The 11,413-nt window shown below is 41.0% G+C and overlaps 1 protein-coding gene across 8 annotated transcripts in view; it reads left to right on the top strand.

Annotated features, from left to right (window-relative positions):
• Nucleotides 1–402: 402 nt before the first annotated feature.
• Nucleotides 403–11,413, top strand: part of LOC107733800 (acyl-CoA-binding domain-containing protein 4-like) — an 18,739-nt gene continuing 7,728 nt past the window's right edge. The window contains exons 1-10 of one of the 8 annotated variants that reach the window (XR_001639023.1): nt 566–1,098; nt 1,332–1,478; nt 1,671–1,791; nt 1,934–2,018; nt 2,172–2,292; nt 2,369–2,497; nt 2,814–2,902; nt 2,990–3,206; nt 10,586–10,841; nt 10,941–10,994. Coding sequence is in view for 7 of the 8 variants with exons in the window: in XM_016545596.1 (XP_016401082.1) it covers nt 1,391–1,478; nt 1,671–1,791; nt 1,934–2,018; nt 2,172–2,292; nt 2,369–2,497; nt 2,814–2,902; nt 2,990–3,206; nt 10,586–10,785 (1,050 nt within the window). In the remaining variant the exon portion in view is untranslated. The other 7 variants (XM_016545590.1, XM_016545596.1, XM_016545591.1 and 4 more) reach the window with 7 other exon arrangements.

Here is an 11,413-nt window from a genome sequence, read left to right as displayed (position 1 = left end):
GAAAGGTGGCAAAAACAATGGGATAAGGAGAAAAAAGGTCGATGGTTTTACAGAATTCAAAGGAAAGTGGGAGAGATGAGAAGTGCAGGGAAAAACAGGAGAGATGAGATAGTAATATCAAGGATGAGATTTGGACACACAAGATTAAATAGTACACTTTATAAAATGGGTAAACATGCTATGGGAAGGTGTGAATTTTGTGGACAAGAAGAAACAGTGGAACATGTTATACTGTACTGTCAGAAATTTTGAAGATTTAGAAAAAATAAAAATGCAATTTATACCGAGATATATTTTACAAAATAACTCGAGGAATGAATGCTATAGTTTTATTTTTCAGTACCTTAAAATAACTAAATTGTGGGAGAGAATATAAAAAAAGAAGGGAGTATGTCATTTTGATCCACACTCCATACCAGTTGGTGGCGGAAATACACCATTTTGTTGTTTGTCAACCGCCAATAAAATTTCAAGAAGAAGAAGAAGACCAATCATCGTCGTAATACTCCATCATGTGATTGAACCAGGAAGTGAACTCCTGGCGTAAATTCCAAGAGGTGAAAGATTCCTTTTTTTTAGAAGACCGTTCTTGAACTCACTGATTATACAAGGTGCACCGCTTTGATGAAATGTGATCGGTCGGTTGTTAAGTGGTGACGTAAGAAGCGCTGTTTCCGGGTCCAAGCCTCTACTTGCTTCACTTGAGAATACTACCTCAGCAGCCGTTTATGAGCACTGTTTATTCATAATGAACATTTAAGTTAAACGTTTTCAAACTTACGGTCTACACTACAGTCTTAATGCTCACAACGTCCCAAACACAAATTATTTTTATATTTATTTATTTATATTTATATTTTCATTGTCTGGCTATCTGGGATTTCGGTATGGAGTTAAAGGTTAGGATTATAATTTTTTTTGGTAGTATTATATCAAATTTTGAGGTTTTATTAGCACCTTTTGTTGTTTTCTCGTGGTATCTGAGAGCGTTTGGACACGGAAGCGGTGACACGTGGCGTCAGACTTAACAAGCGGATATTGTCTTATTACGGTTACAATATAATTGTAACATGTAATGGCAGCAGGAGTACAGGGCAGGTGAGTTGAACCTCGCTTACTCTGCTTGACCCACTGGCTAATAACCTGAAATCAGAGAGGACATAAAATCTAAAGACTCCTGGAAGACTAATGATAATAATTATAATGATTAAGTAAGTGTGTGGGGGGCGGGGGCTTTGGGGGTACAAGTAATCAGAGAGCACTCTTTCTTCCGATACTTGATTTCTAAATGACAGAATGACACATTTGTCACCAGTGAATATAATTCACAGGTTGTCCAGTTAATGAACATTCGGCTGCAGGAGCGTGGGAAAAATAGACGCCATATGATATGCCAGCTCTTACAATGTCAGAGATCGAGGACTGTCAAAGACGCTTTCAGGCGGCTGTCGACGTCATTCAAAGTCTACCCAAAAATGGTAGCTTTGCTCAGCATTGACAAAAATTACATTATCGCTGAATGACATAATCACTGTTATGTATAACATCATCTTGTTGTAGCAGATATAAAATTTGCACAGCTTGTCATTGCAAGCATTTCTTCACACTTATTTGCATAATTTACAGCAGCTCATGACACCTGGGGTAAATTTTAAATTGCATTTGCATAGGTTCCTACAGACCCTCTTATGAAGTGATGCTGCGGTTTTATGGTCTATACAAACAGGCAGTCTGTGGCCCATGTACAGTGTCCCGCCCCGGATTCTGGGACCCTGTAGGCCGTTACAAATGGTAAAGCTTCTATCCAGTTATAAACAGCATATTCAGTGCTATAATGTGCCTAACTAAAGTTCAAGTGATGTTTTTCAGAGCCCTCAGAACATTTAAAGGACTGTTTTAACTTCATGGCATTGTTTTACTGGTCTTGTGTCAGGGATGCTTGGAACCAGCTTGGAGACATGAGTCGGGAGAATGCCATGGCTGCTTATGTGGATGAAATGAAGAAAGTTGCACAAGAGGTGGGAGAGCTTCAATAATACCAAATAAATTCATAAAACAACTTCAGGGAAAATATATTGGAAAATATTCTTTAAAACAAATTTGTATTCAGAGCGGCCAATCAAATAATTTTTTTCCATATAAATTAATTTGTTGTCATATATTATTTACAGGTCATAGACACCATGCAAATCAATGAGAAGACTGCATCCTTTTTCCACTATTTTGAACCTCTCTATCATGTCATTCATGATATGCCCAGACCTCCAGAGGCACTTTTATCTCTCAGATCAGGTGTGCATTTATTTATTTTGGTAAAATACTATGACTTATATGTGATAAATCTGTGATTTTGGTGTGCATTTTAAAGATGTAAATGCCAAAGAACCAACTGATGGTTGGGCTGATCATGAAGTGGAGCGGGCAACTCAAGAACCAGCTCTTCAACCGAAGGACACAGGGATGGTCCCTGAAAGTGAACTTAAAGCTGAGAGCACAGGTAGTGAAATGATTATCTATATATGAGGGATCCTGAATATTTTGCAGCCCACCAAAACACATTTTTACAATGGAAAATTTGGGTTTTAAGCTTGTACAAACAAATACTTGCAATTTTACTCTGATAATTTACATTTGTTTTATGTCTTTGAATTATATTGGAACCTACTGTGGCTGAAATGCACCAGTTATGATCACTATCCAGACATGTCTGACCAAATGTGTTTTTTAAACATTTCACAGTTGCATAAGTAATAAATGATAGCAAGATTGTGTGCACTATATTTCTTCTCTTTCATCGCCAAATATGTGTGTAGAGGTACCTGTGTCTGAGGTTCAGGGGCCGACTAGTGACTCAGAAAGTGAAATCTTTTGTGACTCATTGGAACAGCTGGACACTGTTAAGGTCTAAAATTTTACTAAATCTAATTAAAATTTGTGTGACAATCTATGTCCCGCATTTTGTACACTTTATTTTTTTGTGCACTTACAGCCTGCTGCAATGCCAGATGGTAATGCCAGTTCCCAGAATGAGCATGCACACATTGAGACCTCTGGAATCCAGGAGAATCATTACAGCCCTCTCTCTCAGGTGACCATGTTCGGTGCTGGACATGGTGGTGAGGGGGCAGAAGATAGGCATGGTCCTTCCAAGAGGAGGAGAACTACAGGAAGAGAGGGGATGCAGCAGGGCTGGAGGGACCCCTCCGGTAAGTTTAATCTGGATTTTTAATCACACATTATAAACCTAAGCCCCTTTTTGGCTTATTGTGTAACTATTACAAGTGAAACCATGTAACAATATTTTGGTAAATTTTATAAAATTGTTTTTAAATATACACTTGCACGGATCCCTACATTTACATAACATTTTAAGAGTTTGGGGTCAGTAAGCCCCACTGAAGTGTCTTGAAACCATTTATCTATAATAGAGAACTGGATTGCTCATAACGTTGTAAATAGTGAAGCCACTGCCAGGGGTGTACTTAACCAATAAGCGAGGTAAGTGACTGCTTAGGACTCCAGGGACTCAGGGAGCCCCATCTGATATTTGCAAAACATATTTTGCAAATGCTCCAGTGCGTATTTGTGTTTGCACTCTGGAGAGTATCAAAAGTTTCTATTGCAGTGTTGAGCAGTGTAGCCAATAACAGACATATCTGTTTATTTCTTACGTAATGGCCAATCAGAGGTGTTTAAGTTAGAATCCACTTACCACTTGAAATGCCGTAGTTTATGTAGTGTATGTTTATTGCTGAGTTCTGTGTGCTCACAAATCCTCTCATTGTAATAAAGAAAGTGTAGACACAGTATGTAAAGAAAAGATTCAGTCTGCATTGCAGAGAGCCTCATGCTTATAACGGAACTTCGTAAGATTGCAATGAACTGAAGTGAGTGACAGCTTTTAGTGATTATAAAGGGAGCCCTCTTTGAACACTTTATAGGCTATATATAATCCATTCATAATTTTAATAAATGGCTTGTTTTTCATGCTGCCAAGAGAACCAAAGGCCACATACATGCTGCAAAGTTTTGGGAATGACATCCGCATATAAATGCATTCACTCTCAATATTGCAATAGACTGGACAAAAATATGTCAAACTAGATATGCATGAAAGGATTAGTTCACTTCTGAATTAAAATTTCCTCATAATTTACTCACCCCCATGTCATCCAAGATGTTCATGTCTTTCTTTCTTCAGTCGAAAAGAAATTAAGGTTTTTGAGGAAAACATTCCAGGGTTTTTCTCTATATAGTGGACTTCAGTGGGGTTCACTGGGTGGAAGGTCCAAATTGCAGCTTCAGTGCAGCTTCAAAGCGTTCTACACGATCCCAACGATCGGTCATTTAAAAAAATAAAAATAAAAATTATATACTTTTTAACCTCAAACGCTTGTCTTGTGTAGCTCTGCACAAAAAACGGTAAAACAGCGATGTAGGACGATTTAGAACGATTTTGAAGTTGGAGGAGAAAATGAGATGGGAGTTTTTCGATATACCCTAACTGTCATGAAACGGAATGCACAGAGTTCATGCAGAATTAGACAAGACGAGCGTTTGAGGTTAAAAAGCATATAAATTGTTTTTTTTTTTAAATGACGTTTCGCTAGATAAGACCTTTCTTCCTCGTCTGGGATCGTGTAGAACACTTTGAAGCTGCAATTTGGACCTTCCACCCAGTGAACCCCACTGAAGTCCACTATATAGAGAAAAATCCTGGAATGTTTTCCTCAAAAACCTTAATTTCTTTTTTCGACTGAAGAAAGAAAGACAGGAACATCTTAGATGACATGGGGGTGAGTAAATTATTAGGACATTTTTAATCCGGAAGTGCATGGCATTAGAGCTGCTACACCGTTGTCGCTTGCGAAATCAAAATGACGGTGCCTTCAGGGGAAGTTTACAGATTAAGGGGCGTTAATATTATAATGAGATCCCTTTGCCACGTCACCAAGTGAGCAAAATCAAACGCGCTCGTTTTCTCAGACGCTTGCAGAGAAAGGCTTACCAAAACAAAGTTACTGGGTTAATCTTTTACACGTTTCCTTGGTTGGTAGATGCACCTTGGACCTGATTATAGCACTTAAAACCTGGAAAAGTCAGATTTTCATGATATGTCACCTTTAAGGCTAGAGCACGCTCACTAATTTAAGAAGCATCCTCAGTGTTTTGATTCTGGAATTGGGCCTGCTGGTAAATGCCAAATAATTAATAATATATAAATAACATAATGATTACAAATAACAAAATGATTAAATGTTTAGTTTTAAATGAATACATTAGTTGTAAATGAAATATTTTCAATTATTAATACAAAGAAAACAATAACTGAGTTAGCTCATAGCTTACTATACATTATTTGTTCACCTGACAACTGATTGTCTCATAACAGAGACTTCACCTCAAAGAAGAAAGTATACACATACTTTTAAGTTTATAAGCCTCTTGTTTCGTGTCATAATTGTATTCATTTTGATTGAACTGCCATGCACTCGCATGAATGTACACAAGTTCAACAACCAAACATTTTCGCCTAATAATAGATTTAATTTTCGATTTGTTTCTCGGCAAAACCCACTGTATGGCTTTAGAACACTTGGGATACAGTTGCATGAGATTATTTTATGACATGTTTGAATCCTTTTTGTAAATAGATTAAAGAAGGTCACATGTTCAGGGATTAAAGTTCTCCGTCGCTACGACGGATTTCCGTCAATTGCAGTGAGTCTACGATGGATTTCCGTCAATTGGAAAAAATGAGGGGAAAAGAAACATGTAGCGCCGCGCGTTGTTGTTGTTGTTGACACCAAAAATCATCCGGCTGCAGCTTCTCAGTGACAACATAGTGATGCCGCTCGCATCATTCACAGTCAGGTTATTTGCAGAGAACACAGAGCAGAACTTGAATTTCGGCGCGGGATTGCAGCTATTAATAACAATTCTACTCATTCCCGCAGGTTCCGCACTTACAACACGATGACAGATGACGGAATGTATCATTTGCAAGTATTTGAGTCTTGAGAACTCACTTGTGCGTTTTCATTTTCTGTGTGCACACAGATTGCGATAAAGAGAGTGACAGCTTTTAATAGCTATTAAGGGAGTTTGCAAATGTGATATTGATTTAATACAACAGTTCATACTAATTTCATATGATTGGTAACTTATTTGTCTTATTCTACTTCTTATTATATTGTTTTAAATAGACATTTTAAAAAGCTTATAAACATAAATTTTTTAAATTTGACAGATTATAAGATAACATAGACATAGATAAAAAGAAAATACCCATGTAAGTCACTTTAAGGAGTCAAATGTCACCTCGTATTAGGAAGGATCATTTTTGATCAGAATTTTTGATTATTGATCAGAAGGTGCTCCTAAATTTTTTTAATTTAGGAGGACAAGCGCTCTTGATTACAAGAAGAAAAATAACATTTCCGTCACACGCTTGAGGTATTCGGTCAATCACAACGCACTGGATAGCTGGCTAATCAGAGCACACCTCGCTTTTCAGACTGATGAGCTTTGTAAAAATCGACGCGTTTCAAAAAGGCGGGGCATAGAGGAGAAACAATAATGTACAATATGTGGAAAATAATGTTTTTTTTTTACTTTAAACCGCATAAACACATTTCATTACACCAAATACACAAAATAATGTTCTTTTTAGCAGCATCATATGACCCCTTTAAAGAGACAGCAACCTAAATAAACCTCCTGCTGCCTTTCATTATACAGTGAAGAAGACTACCCAGTGTTATTTTACAGTTGAATAGATTATAGTTAGAACTAACTGAAAAAAATAAAATACTGTTAATTTAATTTGTATCTTGTTATTGTTTTTGTTTGTGCTATTGATTGTCATTAATTTATTTGTTCTTATTTTATTATTTACTATTTACTTGTCTTTTTTTAGTTAAAATAAATTAAATTCTGAGTGCACGTGATTCTTGGGTGGGGAGGGGGCGTGGTCCATGGGAAATAGTCCTGCCACCACAGCTGGAAAAAATCCTAGAGGAAACACTGCATGCATTTAATAAAATTATAAAAATGCCATTACAAAGGTAAAAAGAAAATGCCCCTGTAAATCACTTTGAGTCAAATGTCACCTCATATTAGGAAGGCTAATTTTTTATCAGAATTTTTTATTATTGATCAGAAGGTGCTCCTACATTTTTTAAATTAGGAGGACAAGCGCTCCTAATTGTAAGAAGAAAAAAACTGCTCTTAAACTGGGTGTGTGACAGGCATGGCTGTGGAATGGGGTTTGGCTGAGGAAAAAATTTCAGTCAAAATATTTGTATTTGCTTTAACCCCTGCAGGTTACTACCATTACATGGACAAGTGCTATGTATGTATGTATGTATGTATGTATTTATTTTTTTATTTTTTTATTTTTTTATTTTTGTGATCCAGAAAAAAATAAGGTAATAAGATTTTAGACTAATTTGACTTTACACTAATTTGACTGATTATTTACTAAATTTAGCAACACTATCAGATAGTGTAGTTGTGTAGGGGTAAATAAACTACAAACTATGATAGAAAGAGACAGCAAAATAAGTAAAAGGGCACATAATTAGTGTGCTGGTGTCACGGAGTCACCAGGCTCTCTCACCACCAGGCAACAATCCCAATCACCTGAATTCTGAACACCTGCACTCAATCAGCATACCCTCATCAGCCCCAGCATATAAGCACACACCTCAGTTCAGTCTTTGTCTGTCCTCGATTAGGCTACGTTTTAGGGGGGCGTGGCAGAGTCTTAACTTTGATAAAGAATATCTCTTTGGTTTTGAGACTTTAGTCTTTGCAACTTCAGGGATCTTATCTATGCACAATCAGCTTGTAACACTCCAAAGAGAAAGGAAAACTTGAAATCGCATCATATGACACCTTTAAGGAATCAGTCGAAACGATGAGAAGAGAACTCGCCGGTCACACAGCTCCACCAATCACCCCTGCCACGTCCGTTCCACACTGTCCTTCTCCGATCATTGTCGCCAGTCCCATGGTCAATCCACCGCCCTACTCTGGCGTGGCAGAGGATTGCAGTGGCTTTCTATCGCAGTGTTCACTGGCACTTGAAATGCAGCCACAGCGGTTTCCTACTGAACGTTCTAAGATCTCATATGTTATTTCTCTGTTAACAGGAAGAGCTTTGCAATGGGCAGAAACTATGTGGTATCAGTCTGGTCCAGTTATGCAGTCATTTGAAAACTTTGAGGCCCTGCATAGATTATCGAGCACTGAATAAGATCACGGTGAAGTTCTGCTATCCACATCCCCTTGTCCCAGCTGCTTTGGAACAGCTCCGCGACGCTTCAGTTTTCACCAAGCTGGACCTCCGAAGTGCTTAAAACCTCATCCGGATACGTGAGGGGGACGAATGGAAGACAGCATTTGTGACACCTGCTGGAAACTGAGTATTGCGTCATGCCTTATGGCCTGGTCAACGCCCCCTCGGTATTCCAGGATTTCATGAATGAGATGCTCCGGGATTTCCTCAACTGCTTTGTGGTAGTGTATATCGATGACATCCTAATATACTCCCGGAGTCTGGCCGAACATCGCCATCACGGTTCGGAGGTCCTACAGCGTTTGCGTGATAAGCAGCTTTTCCTAAAAGCAGAGAAATACAGTTTCCATCAATCTTCCATCCAGTTCTTTGGGTATAACATCTGTAAGGAGGGCATTCTCATGGACGAGGGGAAGGTATCAGCAGTGAGGTCCTGGCCAACTCCCACCACCATAAAAGAACTCCAGAGGTTCCTTGTCTTTGCCAATTTTTATCGCCGGTTCATTCAGAATTACAGCTCCTTTGACCTCACTGCTGAAAGGCAGGCCCAAATCTCTGTGCTGGACCTCAGAAGCAGGACGTGCCATGCAACAAATGAAATTAGCATTCACCTCTGCCCCACTCCTTCTCCATCCTGATCCTGAGAAGCCCTTCATAGTAGAGGTTGACGCCTCCACCTCTGGAGTGGGGGCAGTATTGTCACAGCGGCAGGAGAGAACATCCGAACTCCTTCCATGTGCCTTCTTCTCCAAGAAACTCAGCCCGGCGGAGCAGAATAACGACATCGGGAACGGAGAACTTCTTGCTATCAAGCTTGCCCTAGAGGAGTGGAGGCACTGGTTGGAAGGAGCCAGGCACCCCTTCACAGTACTAACATCACAAAAATTTGCAGTATCTCCGTGAAGCTAAAAGACTTAATCCCAGACAGGCCCGATGGTCACTCTTTTTCACCAGATTCAACTTTATAATCTCTTATCGCCCCGGATCCAAGAATGTGAAGGCAGATGCTCTCTCCCGACTTCATACCCCCGATGAAACTCCAGAACTACCCGAACCAGTGCTTCCCTCCTCCCTCATTGTTAGCCCCATCCAATGGGACATAGAAGAACAGATTACTGAAGCTACCCTCTCTGAACTAGCTCCGCCGGGCTGCCCAGCTGGACGTATCTATGTACCCAAAACTCTTCGAGTACAACTCATACATTCTGCTCATTCTTCATTGGGCACTGGCCACCCAGGGACCACACAGACCCTCTCGCTACTACAAGACCGGTTCTGGTGGCCTGGCATGGCTAATAACATCCGACGTTACGTCCAAGGCTGTCAGGAATGTGCGACATCTAAGGTCCCACGCCATCTGCCGACTGGTAAACTCCTTCCTCTGCCCGTTCCTCGTCGCCCCTGGTCACACCTAGGGGTGGACTTCATTTCGGACCTACCTGCATCGGATGGACACACCTGCATCCTCGTAATCATAGATCGTTTTTCCAAGGCCTGCAAGTTGATACCTTTGCGAGGTCTTCCCACTGCTATGGAAACCGCAGAGGCTATGTTCAACCAGGTATTCAGAAATTTTGGTATCCCCGAAGATGTAGTGTCTGATCGTGGACCACAATTTATATCTCGTGTTTGGAAGGCATTCTTCTCCCTCCTAGGTGTGACTGTATGTGTAACATCCGGATACCATCCTCAAACTAACGGGCAGACGGAGAGGAAGGTCCAAGGAGATCAGCCGCTTCCTGAGAACCTTCTGCCAGAGCCACCAGGACTCCTGGAGCCAGTTTTTCGGCTGGGCCGAGTATGCACAAAATTCTCTCCGCCAGCAGACAAGCGGTCTCACACCTTTTCAGTGCGTACTATAGTGTCTTCAGCAGCTGCTCTGAGGAACCACACTCAGTCTTGGGTTTTTGATGCCAGAAGATACACTTTATTACATCATCAAGAATAAAGTGGAGACATTCTCTGCAGAAAACATGACTTTAAGGCGTTTTCCATACATAGAATGGTTCCTTTGTGCATACAATTCTCCCTAGAGAGAAGGGGTTCTTGTTATGGTAAAGAAAGAAGGCCCCCACTTATGTTTCCCAGATGTTTCTAATCTTAGGGCCTGTCTACTTTAGCCACGTAGGCATTTTCCACACAGGCATATGTGATTATAATGGAAGAATAACTGGATATATAAATGGTTATATTCATAATGATTACACTTGAACAATTCATACTTTGATTAATAAAAATCTTCGACAGTACTCTGCTATCAGCCCCCTCTCTTCCCATGGTCAGGCGAGCCATCTGATGTTCCATCCGTCACCCACTGGTTCCAGGAGAGCGAGAGGGTCTGGGACGAAGTGCATCACCACCTGCAGAGGGCTGTGCGCAGGTACAAGAGCTACACTGATGCCCGTAGACAACCTGCTCCCACCTACCAACCCGGGCAAAAGGTGTGGCTCTCTACCAGAGAGCCTGCGCCTCCCCTGCCGTAAGCTGAGTCCCAAATATATTGGTCCCTTCCAGGTCGTCAAACAGATCAACCCCATCAGTTATGAATTAAAATTACCCACACACTTCAGAATTCATCCCACTTTTCATGTGTTCCTGCTTAAACCTCACCATCCTCCTGTTTCTGTATCATCTACAGAGCCTGGTAGCAGTGACAACCCCCAAGTACCTCAGATTGTGGACACGGACCCAGTCTACACGGTGAAGGAGATCATGGACTCTCGACGTTGTGGAGGCCACCTCTAATACCTCGTAGACTGGGAGGGGTACAGACCAGAGGAGCGGTGCTGGGTCCAACGTGACGACATCATGGATCCCACTCTCCTCACAGAATTCCACCAGCAAAATCCACAGCGTCCAGCGTCCAGGAACAGAGGGCGGCCACCACGACGTCGAGGTCCCCGGCCCTCAGGAGCGGGCCCGTGGAGGAGGGGGTACTGTCACAGAGTCACCAGGCTCTCTCACCACCACGCAACGATCCCAATCACCTGAATTCTGAACACCTGCACTCAAACAGCATACCCTCATCAGCCCCAGCATATAAGCACACACCTCAGTTCAGTCTTTGTCTGTCCTCGATTAGGCTACAGACTCTCTATTCCGTGATCTCCT

The sequence above is a fragment of the Sinocyclocheilus rhinocerous genome, unplaced genomic scaffold (genome assembly GCF_001515625.1).
Source record: "Sinocyclocheilus rhinocerous isolate Xijiao unplaced genomic scaffold, SAMN03320098_v1.1 scaffold4658, whole genome shotgun sequence".
Classification (NCBI taxonomy): Eukaryota; Metazoa; Chordata; class Actinopteri; order Cypriniformes; family Cyprinidae; genus Sinocyclocheilus; species Sinocyclocheilus rhinocerous.
Note: the sequence above shows the minus strand (reverse complement) of the source record. Positions and strands in the feature narration are given on the sequence as shown.